This window comes from Equus caballus, chromosome 1 (genome assembly GCF_041296265.1).
Source record: "Equus caballus isolate H_3958 breed thoroughbred chromosome 1, TB-T2T, whole genome shotgun sequence".
In the NCBI taxonomy this organism is placed as follows: domain Eukaryota; kingdom Metazoa; phylum Chordata; class Mammalia; order Perissodactyla; family Equidae; genus Equus; species Equus caballus.
The window spans coordinates 173994785-174019216 of NC_091684.1; the positions used below are offsets into that span (position 1 = coordinate 173994785).

Here is a 24432-nt window from a genome sequence, read left to right on the forward strand (position 1 = left end):
CACAGTACCTGACACCTAGTAAGCAATCAATATTTGTTGTATGACTGAATGAATAGAAAGCTATTTTTATTTCTCAATCCATTCAAAATGCACAAATTTTGTGTGCAAGTGTGTGTGTGCATATGCATGCACGTGCACAGACACACACACACACAAAACCTTCCTCAAAATACAGCTTGGTTTACAGGACTAAGAAATAACTATAAGGCCCTGTAGATGGCTTGGTCACACGGTGGGAGAGCAGCTGCTGGTGAGACTTGGGAACTCTTTAAGCTTTAATTTCCTCATGTGTAATATGGGAATAATAAAATCTGCTTTATATAATTCAATAAACAATAGCTATTATATCTATATTCCAATTCCCAAATAGGGGACGGAGCCTGTGTTCTGCTCATAATCAAGCCCATGACTAAAACTGCCCACCAGGTGGCAGTATTACCCTGGACTGGTCCTATGCTGCTTCCACTGCAGAGCAAGACCAGCAGTCAGTGGGAAGCAGAAGGTACCAAGGGCTGCTTCCCCACAGCTTTGAGTGAAACCAGAAAAAAAAAAAAAGACTCAGAGACCAGGGCATGTGTCAAGAAGGCCTCATGTTTTTTAGACCCATCCTCCTCCTTTTCTCATCCTAGGCTCCTCCGAGGCACTGTGTACGCTTAGGAATAAGCATTTTCTGGCTTGCCATTCACAATGGGGAGAGTTTTCCCCCTTCTAGATAAGTCCTTTTTATCCCGCCAGAGCTGCCAGCTTCCATTTCCAGTGGGGACTGTGTTAAGAAGAGAGGCAGCTTTGCTTTCTCCGACTGCAGAGGACATTTTGTTATTCTGGGAAGCCCCACAGCCGCCCATTTCTGGGACATGGGGAGTAGCAGAACCCAGAGTTACTCTTGGTTATAGATTTCACTCATCCTTTTCCACCTTGACTTCAATGAACGAGTTCAAGTCAGGACAGCAAGTTTTGTGGGGTTGGTCAAAAGATGGGGAGACAGGTCCATTCTCATCACCTCCCTCATCTTCCTCTTCTTGGAAATTAGGATTATAAAGTTCTGGTGGAAGGAGCTGGGCCTCAGCGGAAGGTAGTCGGTCTGAGGGAGGCCCATACACACGGTTGGCTTTAGTGCCATGCTTAGAGTTGGCATCCAGGTGGTAGCAGAGCTCTGTGAGGCGCTGGGCCCGGAAACGGGGAGGCCGGGCCACCCAGACACCCGGCTCATTAAGACTGTCCTCTTCATCTGACATCAGCTCTTCTGTCACATCCTTCCACAGGCGTTGGTCCTCAGGTCCAAAATGCCTCATGATACTGGATCGGTTGGCAAAAAGCTAAGGTGGGAGCCCAGGACAGAGATTAGGAAGAGAAAGAAACTATGCATAGGTTTGGGGAAAGGGCTTGGGTGGGAGGAAGGCTGTGTAAAATCTGCGCCTGAGAGAACCCAGCCCCCAAGTCAAATCTTAGAACTGGCTCACCCTCCTCCTCCTCTATCTGCCTACATTCTTGGCTCTCAACCCCATTCTCAGACGTCACGTCCTCTGGCATTCCCACTGTGGCTTATTAGGGTTTAGAGTTTAGCATCTTGAAAGGAAGGCCTAGAAACCTACCCGGTATCTGCGACTTCGAAGTTTCTTCTCCTCTTTTTCCTTCAGGCCTTTAAAGGGGTTCAGGGAGTTGCGGTACTCGCGCCTCTTAGTAAGGAAGTAGGCTACACAGGCTCCTGACGGGGAGAAGGCAAAAAGTAGGGTCGTCTAGAGCACTGGTCCTCAGCCCATTCTTCTGCCCTAACGTTACTGGTCAGGACGGTGAGAAACACTACTTAGATGGTGGGCTTCTCGGCAACCCATCAGCGGCTATTCACTCCTCTTTGGTTTAGCTCTCTCTGCCCAGCCCCATCTCCAACACTAACTCCTCCCACTAGAAAAAGACTCCAGTGCTTCTGTAACTCCCTTCCCCACCCCAATTAAACTTACTCCCATCCTACTCTCTAGATAGCAGATTACAGGCACTTTCTCAGAAGAAGCTTTCTTAATGCTTCAGGATTAGTTATGGACAAATAACCAAAGAGCAAAGAAAGCAGAGAACCCAGGATGTCGTATTTTGGGACAAAAGGGCAGGCCTGGATTCTGATCTCCTTGTCATAATACCCTAGACTCAGGCCTATAGAAACATCATGCATGATGGTGTTCTAGCCCTTTCCTTCTCCCATTTTCATTTCAGACTAAGGGAATAAAAAGGCAATCAGAGACAATCTTGTGAATATTGTTGGTGAGAATAGCTAAAAATAATTTTTTAAGTCCACTATTTTCAAAACCATCCAAATCATCTCCATTGTGCCTCTTCTCCTCTGACCAGGCACAGGGGCTGGAGAAAGAATGAGACGGAAGTGAACTCAGTTTTTCTCACCTTTCAGCTCCTTATCAGTGTAATTGTGGGGACTGGTCACCAGCTCCTGCTTGAGCTTTTCCAGAAGGAACTTCACTACTGAAATATTCCAAGAAGACTTGATGCTGCCACAAAGAGAAGAGAGTGAATAAGGCAGTCAGCATTTTAAAGGCTAGATAAACAGAGATTCCCAGCACTAATCAACTCTGTGGTGAATTCCTCCATGGCCTAAGACAGGCTACAAGAGGCAAGGGTGTGATCAAAGCCTTCACCTCATTGTTATATTGGAGCAGCCCCCTCTGCTTCCCTCTCCTTGGCAAAGTGCCTTGTGATTCTTTTCCCTCAAGAGGACCATACCTTTCAGACCCATTGAATCTCTTGTCATTGGTGATGTGGTTATGCACATTGTGGACCAATTTCTAGAGGGGGAAAAAAAAACAAACACAGAATCAAGCCAGGAGTGGATATGATGAAAACCTCCTCTGGTCCCTAGGCATTGTCCCTATGGAGTTCTCTGCCCGAATCCTTCGCATAGTCTGGGTACCATTTCTGTTGATGCCTTTTCTTAGCCAGAGAGCCTGTCCAAGTTAGTATTTCTAATGCCTCCCCACCTTTTTTTCCCTTTTCATTTAATTTGTGTGAAGACTCTAGGATCATCCCTGGTCTTCCTTCTGCTCCTGGGGAATATGATCACTAGAGCAAGTCTCAAACGTTTCCGCAAACATGCTCCTAATAGCAAGGAGAGAGCGAATACACACCAGGGATACTGCAAGTGGACATTTTTTGAAGCCCTGTACTCTTGCAAATTTTAAAATTTTCTTCACAATATATCTGTATTTCTTTTAATATAAAAATGTCTCCCGAAATCTAGTAAAATTGATGACCCTAAAATGGCCCAGGTCTTGTGCACATTACCACAAATCCCAGGGGTACTCACACCATGGTCCGAAAAATACAAACCTAAGATAACAGAGATGTGAAATGGAAAGGGCCTTGGAGACTGTCACCCAGTCTCTCTTTCACATCATTAAACAGGCTGTCTTTCAGCTTTCCTTCTACACCTTTAACGATGGGTTCTCACTAGTTTTTGAATCAGCTTATTCTACTGTTGAATATCTCTAATTGTTAAGTTTTGCCTTAGATGCTTCAAAATCTGACCCCAGGCTTGCCCATAATAGCACCTGAAAGATTGGAAGACAGCTTTCATTTCCTCCCCAAGTCTTCTCTTATCCAGTCTAAATGCCCAAGTCCTTCAGCCATTCCTCATGGCAGACTTTCCAGGCAGACTCCTCATGAAACTATGAGGCTCTCTGGTTTGCCGGTGTCCCTCTTACAACGTGGCACCTAGAACCAAATCTAACTCATCAGTTGAGGTCTGGCCAAAGAGAGCATTACTTCCCTGAGTGGAACTCTACAGTTGTAGGAATGAAACCCAAGATGGTGTTAGCTTTCTCAGCAACACCATCCCTACTCACAGTGTCACAGGGTTCATTCATAGTGAGCTGTAGTCAACTCAAATCCATTTTTACATGGATTACTATCTCTACCATTCTGGAATTGTTTTTTTTTTCTTTTAACTCTAATGCAGGATTTTACATTTCTTCCCAGTATATTTAGTTTTGCTGTTTCTGATTATATTTTCATCCCAAGCTCTCTCCGTCAAGGGAAGTTTCCCAGTCCAAAATTGATGGACTCATGTCCTGATCTCAGGACTTCAGCTTCATATTCAGAAATGCCCAATTTACCCTCTACCTCTATGGTTGATTGACCACAGAAACTTAGGAAAGTACTGTTGACTCTATGACTAGGGTCTCCACTCTATAAAAAGGACTGTTATTATACTAGCTTCATATTTGATATAATTATTTTACTGCTTAGAAGTCCAAATTTAAGGAATCACAAGGGATAGGTAAGTGCTTCAGACGGAATTTGAAAGAGTTGCGAAAAAAGAGAAAAAATGAGGGAGTTGCACAGTTTCCAACTCAAGTGGCTTGGAAGAGATCAGCTGATAAAAATCAAACCAGGCTTGAAGTGGAAAGGGAAAATACTCTAGAGAAAAATAAGTGTTAAGACTGTAAGGACTGCTGGCTCACCTACCTCCTGAGTGAGCTAAAAATAAATACATTTCCCCAACAGGGGGCTGGAATCTGCAGCATTCCAAGGAATTAAGAGTTCTCATTTGGTCTTTTGGGATCCCTAGCAGCAATCCACAGCAGCCTCAGTAGATTGGAGAAATGTCTCTCTGATTCCTTCTCAGAGATAAAGGTTGGAATAGTGAAGATCTGTAGCTACCCCTCTCCCTCTAAGCTCACAGTCTGGCACAAGAACATTTTAAACCTTCTTCTGTGATGGGCAGCAAAATTCCCTCACTGGTCCTCCAGAGCCTTTTCAAGTACTATAGTGGAGAGCATGAGTGAGCATATTGTCCTCCCAGAAGGTCCCAGTTCCACCAAGCTCTCCAAAGGGGAGGAAGAAGCTAGACCTCAATATTAGACCTCTTGCTGGAGGCAACAGGCAGAAAAGGGATAGAAGTGACTGAAAGTCCTGATTTTATACAAATTATAATTATCACATATTTATTCATGATTTAAACACAGTGAAGTTTTGGGAAATCCCTTGAAATGCATCACTAGGTATTTACCTCCATTTCTATCATTGGCAGCAAGAGTAGCCCCCCTGGACCAGAAATCCATGACAGAGAAACTACCCATTCCCTGTTCTTGATAAGTGAGATGTCCCTAAACATAACCAATATTTGAAATGAAGGTTAGAAACCAGTTGGTACTGATTATGAATGGTGTCTTCCTTCCCAGGGAACCAAAGAATCCTTCAATGTCAAAACAAATCAAATGAAAGGGAGAGTAAGAGCAAGATCCCTTAGAAAAAGGAAAAGGAAGCAAAAAGTAATATGAATAACAGAGGTATAAGTGGTAATCAGCTATCTTCAATCTTTACTAAGACTGTAACAAGCAGAAATGGCTATAAACTATGAAAAGATTTCAGCTGGACGTGAGTGGTGACCTCACTCTTAACCAGAACTCTCAAGTTACTTCATCAGCCATTATCCAGAGAATGGAAACCCATTACAGTCAATATGAACGTTATACGGCTAAAGAACATCCCCCATGGTTATCAGAAAGATGTTTTTGGGCACAGAGCTGATCCAAAGGACTGTGGTCACCCTAGAACAGTTTTCTCAGCCTAGGCACCATTGACATTTTAGACGGGATAATCGTGAGTGGCTGTCCTGTGCGCTGTAGGATGTGTAGTGACCTTCCTACGGCTCTAAGCCACTCCAAGGTTTCAGGCGGAACTGCTTTAGGCCAGTGACTTTCCCTACCAAGAGATCTTAGAATCACTAGAATCTCCAAACCTTTATAACAGCTGAGTGTCTAGTGGCCTGCATCTTTGGGGTTTGGGACCACCTCAGGACACCTTGGCCTTTCTGCCCAATGGGCCCCTTGCTGCTTACCCTGAAGACTGCTAATTTGCAGGCAGTTTCCAGTGCTACCCTTCAGTGGTCAGTCTGCTCAATCCCTTAGACGTCTTCCCATCAGGATTATTAGATCACTGGGAGATGTGATATAATTCCCCTCTCTTTCAATAGAAGATATCGATCTATCTGGAAAAGCCTAAACAAAGTTCCACCGAGAACAGGGCAACTGCGTATCCCTAGGGCTAGGGAATAACTTTTCTCCTTCTTGCCCCCAGCTCCAGGAGGATTCAGAACCCATTCACTCAATATGGGAATTTTAACATCAACCCACACATCACTCTTCACTTCTCTCTCCAGAATGAAGAAAAATTTATAGAAATCGAGCTCACTCACAGAGAGGACCAGATCCCGCTTGCGCCTGGAGTTCTTCTGCCCACTCCCTCTGGTCCTGCACGGGGAAGCAGTAAACCCTAGAGAGTGTCTCAGCTCCCCAGTTGCCCCGGGGCCCGACTCTTCCAAGTCCAGCGCAGCAGCAGCACTGAGCATGTCCTCGGGGCGGGGCGGTGGCAGCTTGGTTCCATTTTCTGGCCCCGTCTCTGAGGTTGCCCGCTGGATGGCCAGTTGTGTGGCTGGTGAGAGCTGCTTGGCATAAGCAGGGACCAGCACCCGCTGTACTGCACCCTCAGAGGCCACAAAATCATCCACCAGCTAAGAACATAAAAAAGAATAGCCTATTAGCCGTCCAGGCTTAGGGGAACCTGGTCAACCATCATTCTCTGGCCAAGGATAGTGAATGAACAGAGGGTGGAAAGCGGGAGGTATCACCTCAGTTGTTAACGGTCAATAGCTTGTTTCTCTGGGACTCGCATGGGAGTGTTAAGCAAATATTTCTCGTGCATACAGGGCCTCTCATGTTGGGTCATTACCATAGGACTGATTACAAGGACAAGGCATGTTTCGGACGCTCTATTTGTGAGGAGTCATTTATGATTTACCCTTAGGTATAAGAACTATAGCCAGACAAGCGTTTTGTCTAAAAGGGATTTGGGGAGGAAGTAGATGACAAGAAAGGAAAACCAAGCAATAGAAGGAGCAGGAAAATAAAATAACAACAATAAAGAGGAGAAATAGGAGAAAAACGGGAGCAAAGGAGGCAGGTATAAAGTCAGAAATCTCTAGAGAGGCTGGCACTGATTGCTCCCCTACTCCCCATGCCCTTTGCAGGGCTAGGCGGTGCCCTCACCTTGATCCTGCCCTGGCCACATCCGACTGTCACCACCCTGACACCTACTTGCCTGCCTGTGCCCTCAGTCAAGGACATACAGGGCAGGGAAGGGAAGGAGGAAGCGAGAGAGAGGGAAGAAGGAGGGAGGGGAATTTCTGCAGCCAAGAAAACAAAACAGTGAAAGTGGGGGGAAAAAAGACACAGAAAGAAGCGGGGGAGGAGGCTGAGATTTATAGACCTGTGAGCTGCTTTCTGCGCTGTGAAATCTAATTCCATCCTGTCGGCTTGGAAGCCTTCCCTGCCTGAAAGAACCACAGCTCAGGGCACTGCCTGGCCTGGTACCCCCCTGCCTCCTCCCACCTTCCCAGTTCCTCCTCCTGCAGCCCCAAACCACTGAGAGCCCCGGCCAGGCACATCAGCACACGGCTAGGCCTTCGGGGAGCAGTGTGACACTGGAGGGGGACAGGGGAGTGTATCCATTCATTTCTCAGACCCGGCAGATGGACTGGGGGTTTCATCCCTCCTGTCTGCCTTGTGTGTTTTGCGCCTCTACTCTTTACTGGGTGTCTGGGCCTTGTCGCAGGGGGTGCAGGAAAGAGAGAAGGCAGCGGGAGACCACGGTGGAGGAGAGTTGACAGACCTCCCACTGTCTCTCAAGGGGCAACACATCTGTTATTTGCTGTCTCTATGTTCCCTATAGTTGCTCCATCTCCTTTTTATACTTTCATGTGTGACATTCTGCAGTTTTTACTCTACTCAGTCAGGATTTTCCTGCTCACACAGCCCTGAGCAGTAAAGAAACTGAAAGAGCACCACGTACTTCTATGTCTTTTCCTGCTCACAAAATATGCTCGCTTGCTTCCTTCTTTTCTCCTACATGTTATCCTCTTACTATTAACTGTCTAATATCCATTTTTTTTCCTCTACCTCCCTCCCACCTTACCTCAGAGTCTCGCTCTCGCATAGATTCTTTCCATTTAGATTCACCTGTCTTCTAGGCTCCTTTCTCCCTTTTTCTCCTTCCTCACCCTTCATCTCCACCTGCCTCCTTCCCCTCTCTCCACCTGTCTTCTATGATCTCTGTCCTCTCCCTCTCACTTTCTCCTTCTCTCCATCTCTCTCTCCACCTCTGCCTCTCTCCCCTCTACATTCCCATCTCTCTCTCTACTGAATTCCTCTTGGCAAGCAGAGGGGCCGTGATAAAATATGAATGAGCCGTCTGTGCACAGCAGGCATTCTCGCCAGGAGAGGCAGAGCCCATGGAGCAGCCGAGACAGCTGTGGAGGGGAAGGTGCCACGCAGAGCGACTGAGAGGGAGGGAAGGGCACCCCCACCACACACACACCAGAAATGACCTCCTGCCAAAGAGGCTAGGATTCAGGAAGAAAACAGGAGTGCTGACTATCCCTGAGGGCAAAGGAATTTTGGCACTGTTTTGTGTTATCACAAATACCACCCAAAGAAAGGTTTAAGGATGGAAAGAAAATAGAGAAAAAGGAGAGAAAGGCCAGGGAAAGCCCTAGGGAGAAACAACACTCATGCCCTGCTCTGTGGCCATACTCACGGAATTGAGCATCGGGGCTCCCTCGCTGGCAGCCAGGGGGCATCCTGGGAGCCGCATGTCTCTCTGAGCGGCTGGGAAGCCCAAGGGCCCAGGCCCCACAGCCGAGGCGGCTCCCAGCTGCCGCAGCTCCTCAATCACCACCTGCACACCGCTGCCCACGCTGTCACACTCCTCTTCCACGGCAGACACACCCTTGCAGGCTTCCCCGGGACTCTCCTTGAGAGGCCCAGGCTCCTCAGGTGGGGAACCATGTGCCCGGCTCTCCCCATCTTCCTCAGGGGTGGACACTTTCCCTTGCCTCAGCTCACCCACTTCCTCCTGGAGACGTTTTAACAATTCATTGTTGGCCCTGGCAAGACCCAGAGCAGCCTCAGCCAGACCAACTGCCTTATCCACTCGCTGGTAGATAATATGCAGGAGCTGCTCTGAGCTCTGAACCGCCAGGCCATGTCCGGTCACTGAGATAGGGGTGCTGGAAGGAGGATTCCCGCCCTGAGAGCCCGTGCTGCCCCCACTAGTCTCGCTCTTACAGGCACAGCAGCAGCATCTGGCTTCGCTGCCACTGGGAGGGGAGAAGAGAATGGTGGCACTGAAGGACATGGCTGACGGAAGCCAGAACAACCACGCTCACACTGCTGGACTGCTCCAAAAGGTGTCCCCAGTCAACTGGACTTCACGGGCTTGGTAAGACGCACTGGGGTCTCTGGATTCACTTTCCTTTCTCATGGAGGGTGATCAGAGGAGCCTGGGCACCAGGTGGTGGGTTCTGCGAAGGAGGAGTGGCAGGCCGTGAGGGAGCACACAGTCCACGGCCGCCTCTCCTCAGCCTGCAGAGGAGGAGAGAGGCCACCTTCTCTCTGCAGATCCTGTGTGCCCCAGCACGGCGCTGGGTGTCACAGTCACCCCTTACTGAAAGGGTGGGGCCTACAAAGCCCTTTCTGATGAACACGGTTTCACAGCGTGGAAGGTATTCTTCCTGCACCCAAGCTCGGAGCCCCCACCACTCCAACCTCTGGAACAGAGAGGGGACACAAAAGGACCCACCGGCATCTGGAAAGATTAGAAGATTAAGGAAGAAAATGCAGTTCTGTCTTCTCCTCCTCACTATCTTTGCTATAACAGCATTATTGCATTTTACTGCTTTGACATCATTCCTTAAGGAGTTCAGAACCCTTCACACGCGTTCTCTCCTCCACACGACATCTCTAGGAAACACATATCACCCCAGGTCCGGAGAAGCGACATGCAGAGAAGTTACAGATCTTTTTCAAGGTCAGAGGAAGACAGCAGAATCCAGTTATTGCTGCTACTTTCAATCTAGCGTTTATTTATTTTTTTGAACTGATACCACTTTTTGTTGACATAAAGAATCATGATTCTACCCTCTCTATAATTTTCATACAGATGCATTCAGAGCAAGACCCCTAAATAAGGAACACTCCGATCACACCGGCCCTCAACATGTCACCAACCCGCACCAATTAACGCTTGGGGATGGGGTAGGGAAATGAAAGGAAAAGCTGGATCAGAGAGTTGAGCTGCGGTGACCTAGGGCTGCACAGCCCACTTGCTCTCACAGTTGTACACCTGGGGCTCCAGCCTCTGCAACAGAAACTAGCTGTTCTGAATCCTCCAGCCGGTAGGTAGCCAAGAGACACCACCTCTGGGGTCCCTTGTCTCCACTTTTCATGCTCCTTAAGGGAGAAGCAGAGCTCAACGGGAATGTCTAAATAGCTAAGTGCTGCCACTCTGTCCACATGACCAGTCCCTATAAAAGGGGAAACCGGAATATCAATGATAAACCAAACTGCCTCTCTCTTGAATCATTATAGTTAAGCAACTGAAGTACTCCAGGAGAAAAGAAAAGGAAAAAAAAAGGCGTGGGAGGGTTGGTTTGTACCACTGAGAACACTCCAAGGAACTTCATATTGTCATTTTCTAAATGACACTTGATTATAGAAAAAAAAAAATCCTTCTGCCTAAAGCTCCCTAAGTGACACAATCTTAAGTATGTTTACAATTTCCTCAAGAGATACATTTCTATCTTACCTTGTAAATTATATCATAACATCACAATTAAAAGGAGAGGAGGAGGTTAGGAGAATTTTCTATATATTGAGATTGGGGTTTTTTTTTTGAATCAGCAATCTCATTTCAGAAACAGGCAATATCAATGCCTCCGAGGTACTAAAATGTAAATCTGACAATGCATTTTAATTACATTTGGTTATTAAAGAATTGTCTTTAATTTGCTCTTTCTACCTTTTATATTGAAGAAACGCTTTTCTGTGCCAGACAGTCACTTCTTACAAGAACTTAAATCCATTTACAGCTTCTCTGTCATTAGAGTCATGGGAAGGCACAGCTGAACCTAAAACTAAAGGTTAAAGCCAAATTAAAACTAAAGGTTAAAGGAGAGCACTATGCGATTCCTATGTCAATTTATGGATGAATCATTTATATATCCTTTTCCTTCCTAAATAAGGGTGTACACTGCTCCCGCAGGGTTTTTAATTTTTTTTTTTTAACAAACATCTTGCAAGGAGTTTATTCTGAAATATGGATGTTGTGAGAGAAAGAATGTTAAGTTATGGAGATGATAATATACAAATGCTTACCAGTTGGGTTCAGTATTTGTAAAATCAGAAATTAAGATGCATCAGGTTGGGACACTGTGTGGGTACCCTTTCTGGTACCAAATTGATGATTGCTACACTCTTGCTTCACACAAGAGGCCTTTATCCCAGGGCCCTTCCCTCCCCCTTAAATAGTCTTTCCTAGGTCATCTTTCCAAAACAGCACTGAACAGGAATTAAAAAAAAGTGAGGGGGGAGGGGATGGGATGGGATGTTCTCACCCTGCTCTACCCCTTAAGAGCTCTGTGAACTTGGGCAAAGTATTCACGTCTCTGAGCCCCAGTGTTCTCATCTCGGCCTACTTTGAGTGTTTTTGTGAAGATTATACACAATATATGGAAGCACCTACAGAGTGCTGGCACACAGTCAGTGTTCCACAAACAGCAGCTGGGCGATATTACGACTATTCCTGAAAGCTTTGAGTTCCCACCCTGGATACCCATCCTGATTTCCTAATCTTGAAAAAAATGCAGCGGCTTGAAATGGAATTTCAGGGATTTTTCCTCAAAATTTAATATCAAATTTTTAAGAAACTATAAATTCGAGTCTATAAAGATGCATCTATAGGCACAAAACCTTTCTATGAAATTAGAAAGGTAATTGAGAAAACAGTATTTGCAATTTACTTACTATCATGACCTGGCTTTAGACTAAGGATAATATTGAACTCTGCTAGTTTTTTTTGTTTGTTTTTAAAGATTTTATTTTTTCCTTTTTCTCCCCAAAGCCCCCTGGTACATAGTTGTATGTTCTTAGTTGTGGCATGTGGGACGCCACCTCAGCATGGCTCAACGAGCAGTGAGTGCCATGTCTGCACCCAGCCCAGGATTCGAACCAACGAAACACTGGGCCGCCTGCAGCAGAGTGTGTGAACTTAACCACTCGGCCACAGGGCCGGCCCCAAACTCTGCTACTTTTTAATGCTAAATGTATTTTCCTATTGTGAGTTCACTTTGTTCCTCAATTTCTTTCTGCTTTTCTACTTTGTGTATTACCATGCTAGGTCCTTTTTAGAATGTCATATTCAGAGCAACAGATAGGTGTTTTCTTGAATTAACCTCTCTATAAAAGCCTGCATTGTAGCACAATGGGCATTCAAACAACTTTTTTTGTTTCTGTGGACATTATTGCTGACTTAATTTCCTCGCCTCCTGCTGTAGTCTTCCACATAAACTCTAAGACATTGAAATGTAAGGACAAAGAGAGAAAGGGATCAGCAGGTAATAAAAGGAATATTTCACATTATAATATTTACTAACCAGATAACCAGTTAAATGATGGAGAAGTGATTAAAAACAAGCACTAGTTTCATTAGCTACATATATCCCCATTAGAGAAGGTGAGCAAGTTACCAAAAAAAAAAAAATGGTGTTTCTAAAAATTCTCTGTATGCAAGGCCATGCTAAAGGATGAGTCACCAAAACGGACTCACACAAAGGGAAGACAAAGTCCACACAGGCAAGGAGGTTACAGTGTATGTGAGAATGGAATGTCTAAAGAACAAAGCAGAATACACACAAGTGCCTAACAATATGGTACAGACTAAAAAATTCTTGAGTTAGTTCAAAATAATGGAGAGATCAACAGAATGAAATCATATGAGAAAGAGGTCTTATAGAAGAAAAACCTCCAAATGAGCCTTGAGCAATGCATAGGATGAACTGGCAGGGTGGTAAGATGACCTGAGAGATGAAAGAAAAACAATTTCCAGGAATTAACAGGGTGCATGTGAGAGGTCAGAGTAAAGGGGCTTCTATAGTAAGGTACAGAAAGATGACAGAGGTCTTGGAAACCAAGTTAAAGAAACTCTTAGAGCAGGAGGCCAGCAAATTTTTTTCTGTAAAGGACCAGACAGAAAACAATTTAGGCTTTGCAGGCTGTGGGGCTTCTGTCCAACAACTCAATTCTGCCATTGCAGCCCAGAAGCAGCCAGTACATAAAGAATTGAGCATAGCAACGTGCTGGTAAAACTTTACTTACGGACATGGAAATATCACAAAATATTACATTTGATATTACATTAAAAAATATAAAATCCATTCTTAGCTCGTGGGCCATACAAAAACAGGTGGCAGACCAGACTTTGCCTATGGGCTGTAGTTTGCTGACCCCTGTCTTAGAGACCTAAGGTGGAACAGTTGGAGATTAGGAGAATGTTTAAGAAATCCAAGAGTGAGTTGATGAGAATGAGAGTTGTAGATATGAAGGTTCAACATCCTGGCGGAAGAACTGATAATATTTCTTTTTTCTTTTTCTTTTTTTTAAAGATTGGCACCTGAGCTAACATCTGTTGCCAATCTTCTTTTTCTTTTTTTTTTCTTCTTCTTCTCCCCAAAGCCCCCCAGTACACAGTCGTATACTCTAGTTGTAGGTCCTTCTGGTTGTCTATGTGGGACACCACTCAGTGTGGCTTGATTAGCAGGGCCATGTCCGCGCCCAAGATCCAAATTGGCAAAACCGTGGGCCACTAAAGCAGAGCGCTCGAACTTAACCACTCGGCTACGGGCCAGCCCCTGATATTATTTCTTTTTCTTTTTCTTTTTTTTTTTTTTGAGGAAGATTAGCCCTGAGCTAACATCTGCTGCCAATCCTCCTTTTTGCTGAGGAAGCCTGGCCCTGAGCTAACATCCGTGCCCCTGTTTCTCTACTTTATACGTGGGACGCCTGCCACAGCATGGCTTGACAAGCAGTGCCATGTCCGCACCCAGGATCTGAACCGGTAAACCCCAGGCCGCCAAAGCGGAACGTGTGCACTTAACTCCTGCGCCACCAGCCCGGCCCCTGATATTCTTTCTTTACTTAATACATATGGGGGATAGAGATAACTGGTTAAAGACAGCTTCAAGATTATAAACCTGAGGGTCATAATATGGGTCATAATTATTTCTGACATAATGACAGAAATAAGGAAGCTGAGAGGAGAAACCAGCATGTTTAAGGAAGATATGTATTCATTTAACATGTTAAGTTTCAAACTGAAGGCAACATCTCTAAATGAAATGTCCTGAAAAGCAACTGACTAAGACTGAAAAACAGAAACAAGAGGAAGGTCAGACAGAGCTGGAATGCAGGTTTGGAATCTTTAGCAGGAAGGTTGTAGTTGAAACTGAGAGTAAATGAGCTCTCCAAGGGCTAAGTATAAAGTGTGAAATGCAAAGGCCGAGGACAGCACTTCAAACCAATCCATGAAAGAGGCTTCATTAAAAGAGAATGGTCAGTGAGGTGGGAGAAAAACAGTGTTATGAAAGCCAAAGGAGAAAGAATGTCAAGAAAAGTGGATCTAATCAACTGTGATAAGAGCAGCAGAATGGTTAAAGAAGATGAAAATTAAGGAAATACATTTTATTTGTCTGTGATGGTCATTGAAAATGACCAGACAGGTATTTTTTGCGGTGAAAGTAAAACTATGCAGCTGATGAAAGAGGAATTGCTGGAGAGAAAATAGAAGCAAGACAGGAAGTCAAGTTTTCTAGAGTTTAATTGTGAAAGGAAGGAAGGAAATAGGAAGGAAGTCAGAAGGGGCTCTAGAGCTTCAGTATATTTAAAATGCATAAAGGAAAAGGACAGTGAAAAAGTAAAATATAAAAATACTAGAAAAGGGGGGCCGGCCCCATGCCTGAGTGGTTAAGTTGTGCGCTCTGCTTCAGAGGCCCAGGTTTTCGCTGGTTTGGATCCTGGACGTGGACATGGCACCGCTCATCAAGCCATGCTAAGGCAGCATCCCACATAGCACAATCACAAGGACCCACAACTAAAAATACACAACTATGTTCCAGGGGGCTTTGGAGAGAAAAAGGAAAAATAAAATCTTTTTAAAAAAAATACTAGAAAAGGATTTAAGGGCTGGCCTGGTTGCCTAGTGGTTAAATTTGCGTGCTCTACTTCGGCAGCCCGGGGTTTGCAGGTTTGGATCCTGGGCACAAACCTACACACCACTCATCAAGCCATGCCATGGCAGAGTCCCACGTACAAAGTAGAGGAAGATTGGCACAGACGTTAGCTCAGGGCCAATCTTCCTCACCAAAAAAAAAAAAAAAAAAGGATTTAAGTTTTCTTCTAGCAAGGATCTTCCCAATGTGAGAAGGAAGGAAGGTAAGCTCCTTCTAGAGACCACAGAGAAGAAAAACACAAATGCAGAGGCAAAGATTCATTGAGGTGGATAGATGAAGACAAAATTGTATATTAGAGGCACATTCTTTTTACTTTGGAGACTGATTTTCCTCAGTATAAATAATTCAAATTGGTAATAGAACTTTGTTATAGGCACTGCTGCTACATTATCTGTTGTTACAACCTGTTAAGTTCTTTTCAAACACTCCAGACCTAACATAATTATTCTGGCTTTTTTCCATCACTAGTTCAAGGTTCTCAAGCCCATTTAACCCTGCCAACATTATTAACACGCCTAAACTTTACCCTGATATCTTTATTTTACTTCTCAAAATGTATAACTGTTTAATTCAATAACCCATGGACCAATCCATGGAATGTTTGGCAAAGCAACGGTTAACTGTAGTCAGTTATCCAGGCAGTGTCTATACCGTTATTATTAAACATCAATACTGTCAACTTCTGCAATTTCAGATTGCTGATTTACTTTAAAACCGACTTCATATTTTTGTTCAAGAAAGAAAAAATAGGAATAAAGTAAGATTGACCACCATAGAATAATATACATGCCTTTTGCAAAATGCTATCAACTTTTAGAATTGAGTGTTAAGAAAAAGATCTTCCATCTTATGATGAGTTGCCAACAGAAAATGACAGCATCTGTCAAACCTCAGTTTGCATAAAATATGTGTTTGGGGTTCATTTCCGTAGTGGTCTAATTTTAACACATGTGAAAGGAGCCTAGAAAAATGTGCTTTTCAATAACTTTGATATTTTATTCATAAATATTTAGATAAACAAGAAAGAACACTGATCTTCTTTAGACAGTTCAGGGTGAAACTGTCCATAATCTTAACCATCCCTTTCCTCCCAAGTCACATGTATTTTTGGTAGAACTAAATATATCATACTCTTGGCAGCTCCCTTGCTTGCTTTTTACCCATTCTGAGTTTGAATTTTCTGCATGACTGAGTTCACCTCCAAACTATGAAAAATAAAAGTTTTCTCACTATTTAATAGATGTGTATGATATAGTATCACTCAGATGATAAATGTTTTTATAATGGGCCCTGGACTCATTCAGGGTCATGCTAGCAATGGACTTCCTTAAATGTGATTACCGAAAGCACAGCGATTCATACCATAATCTCCATTTAAGAAACAAAAAAAGGAAAATGGCCACTGAAAGCTCCTGCTGTGCTGGTCAGCCCTGCTCCTCCACTTGAAGGTGCAAAATGGCTCACCTGTTAGAAGGTCCTCTCAAAACCTATTTCTATCAGAAATGAGCTCCTTATCACAGAACAGCAGGTAAATAAATGTCTTAAAATACTATTTTCCTACATTTTGAAAGACTGACCCATCTAATGATCAGCAAAGAAAATCTAAGACCTAACTTTTAGAGGCAAAAAAAAAGATGTACCCAAAGGGCAGAATGAGGTCCTAAGAAATCCGAAAATTCCAAGTGATGTCCAGTGGTACATTTTAACCCAGAGCAGTACAGTCTTTTATTAACATTTGCTAAAATGCAACTTGGTTAAGATTAAAATTCCGGTCTAAGGTCTTCATATAAACGTGCCAGACATAAAGGACTCTTCCTACATTTCCAGAAAACTGAAAAACTAGCTCCTAAAGCTGTATCATGTGCGCAGCGAGCCTTCGGTAAATGTTAGTTGATTGAAAATTGGTCAAAGATGACAAGGTGGGCACGAAGGACGGCAAAACCATTTCCGAAGAAACAGTGTGATTGAGCTACAGGCAGGGCGACCGCAGCGACGCGGGAGAGCAGGGCTCGGGTCTGCCCTGGAGACCGCAGGGCACAGGGCGACCTGCCACTGAGCCCCCGGCAGAGTGCCCTGGGGGTCCCGGCAAAGAGGTGCTCCGGAGACGGCTGTCTGCCGCCGAGTGGCCCGAGCGCGGGATCTCGCTGGGTAGGCGACGTGGCCACGAAAGCTCTGAGGCCTCGGGCTGAGGGCGGCGCGGGACTTCCCGCGGCGGTCCCGCTCTGGCAGCCTTACGGCTATTCAACTGCGTGTGCCCCGCGCCGCCGCACAGGCTGACTCAGCGGCGCGCGGGCGGCCGCGCGGACGGCCGAGGGAGACGGCGGCGCCGGCCCGTGTACCCCGCCAGCGCGCGCACCGGGGGAAGCACCGCCCCACTTGTCCTCTGGCTCCCAGTGATTGGCAGTTAGCTAAAGGGGGGAGCAGGGCCAGGGACGCTATTGGCTGCAAGCCACAGTCACTCAACGAGACAGGGAGGGGAGGGGCCTCTTCAGGGAGGGACGGGACTGCGAAGCTTTTTCAAGGCCGTCAGCCGCCATCTTTAGCTTGCTTTTTTTGTTTTGTTTTGTTTACTCGCTTTTGCTGTCTGCTGGTTAGAAAGCTGCGTGTACGCGATTATATGTACAGTGGCCACAAATCGGTTTCATACGTTTGGTGGTAGGAGGCTTTTAGTTCCTGCCGGCCCTGGTCACAGTCTTTCAGATATCACCAGCAAAGCGGCAGTTCCCCTTAGTTCAAAGTTCTTATCTCCAGGGGCCCCCGGATTCCCAAGCAAAATCAACTAAGCTTAGCTTTGCTCTACTTTGGTAGGAAGGTCAAGCCAACGATATATTTGTTGGAGGAAGTGTCTTTCTTTCTAAGAAACTCAAAGCAAGGACACTGGATATGAGCTAGGTTCCTAGTAAAAATCAGAGCCCGGGAAGTCTGGACGTGGGCTGCGGACCGCTCTAGGAAGAGCTCTCCGTTTTCTGAGACCCTAAAAAGTACCTGTGATGACCTGCAGTGATGCGGAAAAGAATTACAAAGGGCAAAACTCCGTTAAGAATTCCCAGCACTGCTGCCATCGCAAAGGTCACTGGCGTCTGACTGGGTTTCAAAGATATGCAGGTCGAAACTTGTGGAATGATCCACATTTGAGACAGTGTTTATTAATTATCTGACTTGCACTGTTAGGGAGTAAAATACACCCAATACAGGTGAGAGCCCACACAGGGCCACTTGCATTGCAATGAATTTCAAGACCTGTCCAAATAGTTTTATCGCAGTTGTTTAGTGTCCTAAATACTGTTTGAAACTGCGTAGGGCGCCAGCCGAGGGACGGGAGTGTACTACCATCATCATACAGAGGTGTGTGGTACTGAAATGTGAACTCTACAGGAGATCCTTTTTTATCTCCTGGTTGCTACTTCCCTTGTGACATTCCAGTTTCTCCCTCGTCAACTTATACACCTCCTATGCTTTCACGCCAGTCTGTGAATATAGATTTGATTACACGTATTTTCCGTATGACTCCTACTAGGAGACAGTGGTTCTGTAACAGAATGAAATGAGAATACGGCTCATATAAGGAGGCTCTGCTCTGAGCCTGTTGTCCTTTAATGTATACACTTTTCTCTGTAACTCTTAGATATGAAGAGAAGGCTTTTCGTTCCAAAAACACAACACGATAACCGAAATGCATTTCTATCCCTCCTGTGTATTATTGGCCTTTGCCTCCTCTTGGCCCCTCCCCCATCACAACCATTGTGAGCAGTCTTTGAGAACTGGACTTCACTGGATTACTTTCCTGATACTTTGCCAGCTGTGGAGCTTTTCAAACAAATCCCAACCTATAAACGACCATTCTGTCAAAAGGCCAAGAGAGAATTTCCCTTTTGAACACAACAACCAAACCACACATAAAGGCCAAAATATACACAGTTGTACATTTAAGAACGTGAGACAATAAAAAGCAAAACCACTTTGGCAAAACAGTCACTAAAGAAAGCTTGGAACCACAGATTCAATAAATTGCCTACCCTCATTTGCCACAAGGACTGTATACTCCCTAGCAATTATTTAATTATTCGCTAATCTGATACTTTAAAAGAGGAGCAGAAAAATACAATAAATGCACATAGAATGAAAATGCCTAAGTATGCTAAGCATAGGATTTTTTTCTAAACTGTAATTTGCACACGAAATCCTGTTTGGATCACATTTGGGAACACAACAACAACAAAAAACTTACATCTTAGGGGCTACTTTGCACACATAAAACCAAACGTAATCACTTTTGGAAACAAAATCTGATATGGCACATACACACATGCTGTACATATACACAAAGCACAAAACCCCAAGATAAATCTTTACAAAATCATTTGCTTTAAGAAGCACACACACACACAATGTCCTCATGAAAATGTGTGTACGACACACTCTAAGAAGGGCTTTGCGCGCCTCCCCACCCCCCAGGGAAATGAGTGTTTCAGTTATAATAGCCAAATATTTTTAACCTATTGGCCTTGGACAATTGCCACATTCAAGCCACTTGGTTTTGGTTCTGAGGGAGGGTGTGTAAAACGCACGCAAACAGCTTTGTGAGGGAGTCTCAAGTCTCCGCTTCCTTCGACGTTGCCGGTGGCATAAATTTACATTATCCCTTCAGCCCGCTCAAAAAAAAAGAAATCTATACTTCCCAAGCGGCTAATTTTTTTAAATCCCTCGACCATAAAAATTTACCAGTTCCTAAAACGTGACAGCAAAAAGAAAAAATCTCTATAAATTTGTCTGGAAACAGTTGTACACGGCCATCCTGCTTTTCAACTTCTTGGTATATTTAAAACCTTGACCAGGAAAAAGAAAGAGGAAGAGAGACAGAAAAAGAAATGGGGGAAAGCGCAAATTCCCCTTAACAACAGTTTCCTCACCCCAGCACTGCCACAGATCTCGATTTTTAAAAATTTTGAAAACACACACAAGATTAAGGAGGGAAAAAAAATGGAAAAAGGATACCCGAAGGTCGTATGGCTCTTTGTATTCGTGTGTGTGCAAAAAGGAGGACTCGCGGAGCCCGAGCCGGCAGGCTCCGCCCCTCCCCGGACGCCCGCCCGGATTGGCCGCCGGCGGCCGCGGGGCGCCCCGCCCGCGAGCACACGCGCCGCGCCCGAGGCCCGGGCCCCGGGGGGGCCCCTAAGGGCCGCCCGACCGCCGACCCGGCCCTGTCCCGCACGGACCCGGGAGGCGCGGCGCGCACCTATCGGTTTCTCCACCCCTCTCCCCTTCCTTTCACTTTCTCACCCTCCTCTCACCCTTTCCCATCCTTTTTTTCTCAGTGAGACGAGGCCTCAGTCCCCAATATAAATAATCCAGTGAGCAAGCTCCTGATAATTTGCTAAACTTGGTTAACAATCAGTAAAATTCTAGACAAGAATTAAGCATCAACGACTTGGTGCATGAGCCCGAGCTCCTGATTTCCAGGCAGAATGTCTCTGCGTGGAAGGTCACATCTATTGCTTAACAGCCCCACCATTAGATGAGCGTTCATAAAAGTATGTGACATCCTTCAGGTGAGAGACAAAGTAGTCTTACACTTTGGGCGTTGTTTTTGCTCAGCCTGAGTCCCCAGTTTTTCTCCATTTGGCTAAGACTACCTCCTCTAGAACCAAAAATGGCTCCCCTTTCCTCTGGCATGAAGACCAGGTTGCTTATCCTTGGATTTTAAGCCACCCACAATCTGGTCCCATGCTCCTGTTTATTCTTAGTTGCCAAGACGCTCACTTTTCATCCCCGTATTATTTCTTTGCTGAAGTGGTCTGTCTGCCTGAGTCATGCCTGTCTCCTCTTCTCTGACTAGTCAGTTTTTATCCATTCTTCTTCTGCTATTTCAGTCAACACAACGCTTCCTTCCCTCTCCTACCAGTGTGAACTTCATGCTCACTCAGGTTAGCAGCACTTGACTCTGCCTTGATTATTTCACATATTTTAGTAATTTCACACTGTTTGAGATCAGAGATCATGTCTTAAACTTCATTTTCATTCAGGAACTTTTTTTTTTTTTAGGAAAGATTAGCCCTGAGCTAACATCTGCTGCCAATCCTCCTCTTTTTTTGCTGAGGAAGACTGGCCCTGAGCTAACATCCATGCCCATCTTCCTCTACTTATATGTGGGATGCCTGCCACAGCATGGCTTGACAAGCAGTGCCATGTCTGCGCCCGGGATCGGAACCAGCGAACCCGGGCCACGGAAGCAGAACGTGGGCACTCAACCTCTGTGTCACCAGGCCGGCTCCAGGAACTATTTTTTTATTCTTACTGCAGCAGCTGGCATAATTGTAGACATTTAGTAAGCACTGAAAAAAAAAATCACTTAAAATTCAGTGAGTGAAATTTTTTTCTAAGACACAGATTTTGAAACTCAGATCCTACAAGAATCTGCCTTCTATAGTAACGAACAATTCATGAGCACTTACCGTACAGGGACTGGTGTGAACACTTTACATAATTAATTTACTTAATCTCCACAGTAGTGGGTAGGTACCATTATTATCCCTATTTTATAGATAAGATTAAGGCACAGAGAGGTATAATAATTTGACTAAGGTTATACGGCTAGTAAGACAGAGATCTGGGATTTGAACCCAGAAAATCTAGCTCCATAGTCCAAGTTCTTAACCATTATGCCTCACTGGCTCAATTGCACAGCTTTTAAAAGTATTGTTATCTGATTTCATCATCACAACATTCCACAAGACAAATGGCCTGAATGCTTCTAAAATATCAATGTAATGCAGCTACACACAAGAGGGAGGGGATTGTTCTAAATGAAAGGGTAATAAAGAGACATAAGTAAATGCAAAATGTGACCCTTGATTGGATCTGGCTCAGAAAAATAAAAGCCTATCACGGACATTACCAGGATAATTGGGGAAAATTGAATATGATAAATGAAATATACGAAATTAGATAGTCTGAGGCTGGCCTGGTGGTGTGGTTAAGTTTGTGCGCTCCACTTCAGTGGCCCTGGGTTCTCAGGTTCTGATTCCGGGCACTGCTTGTCAAGCCATGCTGTGGAGGTGTCCCACATACAAAATGGAGGAAGATTGGCACAGATGTTAGCTCAGCCACAATCTTCCTCAAGCAAAAAGAGGATGACTGGCAACAGATGTTAGCTCAGGGCCAGTCTTCCTCATCAAAAAAAAAAAAAGAAAGAAAGAAAGAAAGAAGACAGTCTGATTATATCAGTGTTAAACAGGCAGGTTATTGGCATTCCCATTTTACAAGAAACATGTTGGATCAGAGAGAGCTTACTACAAGGTCTCATAGCTAACAGGTGGCAGACCTAAACCCCCAAGCCAGCTGTCTTATTCAGCCCCTCACATTTCAGCACTGGCCGTCGGTCAGACCTCTTCCATACACTTGTTGGTTCTCAAAGTCCTGGACGTTCTTGGTAGGATCCAGTTCTCAGCAGGAGGGCTACTGCCTCCAGTGTTGTTTTCACCCCAGCAGCACCCCTGCTTATGTGGCAACCCGGCCAACAACTTTCCTTTTACCTGAAAATGAAATGGCAGTGTTTATATTCTTTTTTTTTTAAGATTTTATTTTTTTCCTTTTTCTCCCCAAAGCCCCCCAGTACATAGTTGTATATTCTTTGTTGTGGGTCCTTCTAGTTGTGGCACGTGGGACGCTGCCTCAGCGTGGTTTGATGAGCAGTGCCATGTCCGCGCCCAGGATTCGAATCAACGAAACACTGGGCCGCCTGCAGCGGAGCGCATGAACTTAACCACTCGGCCACGGAGCCAGCCCCAGTGTTTATATTCTTAAGGGTTATAGATTTTCTGTGTTTTCTTTCACATGTTTTCCGTTACAAAAAAATTTTTTTCTTTATAATACAAGCCATCCAGGAAATCACTAGGAAAATATTAATTTCTGATAGGAATACACCAGGACATCTCATGTCCTCAAATGTACAGGTCGTCATTTTCAAAATGTCGTGATAAAGGGAAAACAGAATTGTTAGCAACGATTACTATGATCAACATTTATTGAGGGTTTACTTGGTGCCGGGCACTCTGTTTCATTTACTCACTTCTATGAGAGGAGACCTATTATACCTCTGTTATTGATGAGAAAGCAGACTCAGAGAGAGAAGGTGACTCACCTCAAGGTCACTGACCTCATTCAATGGTGGAGTCAGAACTTGAATCCAGGTCTGCTGACTCCAGAACCTGTGCTCTGGACCCTTCATTAGTCTTTGCCTAAATTGAAACCCACTCTGCTTTGCTGTATTACCCTCTTTTGTTGTCTTGTTCTGAGTCCATGGGAGACAAGCTGTCTTCCCTCTGATGGTCAATGGAATGTTCCTAAGCCCCCATGCCTCGCCTCTTGGGATATATTCTTAATTATGAGCTTGTTTCTACAAAGGTCAGAGTTAAGTTGGAAAAGCTATTTCTTTTTAAGTTTCTTTTTTCCCCCAACAGTCATAGGGGAATCTTTGGTAGAAAGTTTGAGTAAAGCATTTTTGTGAAATTGGGTAAGGAGAATAGGGAGAAAATGTACCGTTTTTACCTGAAAAAATTACAATTTTGAACTCTAAAACATTTAAGATCTCAAATGTTAAGCTTACAGATGATTTGTCGATTGAGGAAAAGCTGCTTATTTGGCTCTGAATCAAGCAGATCTCTTTATTTTAAGCTGTTTCTGTTCAGTGAGATCCCAAAGGGGCCTCCCCATACAGTGAAATCTCACTTGCCCTGGAGTGAGGCCGAGAAGCTGTTTCTGACAGTCATTCACTAATATACTCGAGAGCATTTTAGAACAGTAGCGGAAGGAAATCCCAGAGCCAGTTGGGAAAATGTCCTCCGAGACACTGGAGAGGGAAGTGTGTGAGAGAGTTGAGATTGGAGAGATGAAGGAGATTACAGAAAGGTGGAAGACAACGCAAAGGAAAAGAGAGGGCAGACAGGACGGCAGCAGAGAATAGTACTCAAGGAAGAGAGAAGAAAGGAGTTTGTGTTGTAGCAGGAGTAAAGGCAGATTCGATTTTAAAGGAAAAAAGTTTTGAATTTGACCAATTATTAAATGCAAAGGAAACTGTATAAACAGCTGGGAAATCTTTCTTTTTCTTTTCCTTTTTTTTTAAAGGAAGACTGGCCCAGAGGTAACATCTGTGCCCATCTTCCTCTACTTTATATGTGGGACACCTGCCACAGCATGGCTTGACAAGCAGTGCATAGGTCCGCACCTGGGATCTGAACCAGCGAACCCTGGGCTGCCTAAGCGGAACGTGCGAACTTAAGCACTGCCCCTCCAGGCCGACCCTGGGAAATCTT

At 44.8% G+C, this 24432-nt stretch overlaps 1 protein-coding gene across 3 annotated transcripts; it reads right to left on the minus strand.

Moving 5' to 3' along the window:
* Positions 1-262: 262 nt before the first annotated feature.
* C1H14orf93 (chromosome 1 C14orf93 homolog) lies at positions 263-20202 on the minus strand. Of its 3 annotated transcripts, XM_070272725.1 has the most exons (8): positions 20117-20202; positions 9126-9645; positions 8596-8913; positions 6200-6514; positions 2728-2789; positions 2392-2495; positions 1593-1705; positions 263-1316 (listed from the first exon to the last, which is right to left on the minus strand). In XM_070272725.1, exons 3-8 carry the CDS (start codon positions 8650-8652, stop codon positions 897-899), a joined length of 1071 nt encoding a protein of 356 aa, XP_070128826.1. In that variant the 5' UTR covers positions 8653-8913; positions 9126-9645; positions 20117-20202; the 3' UTR covers positions 263-896. The 3 variants fall into 3 exon arrangements, with proteins under 3 accessions (XP_070128826.1, XP_001494633.1, XP_070128825.1); XM_001494583.7 differs by having other exon boundaries at positions 8596-9645; XM_070272724.1 differs by having other exon boundaries at positions 8596-9645; positions 20032-20167.
* Positions 20203-24432: the final 4230 nt, after the last annotated feature.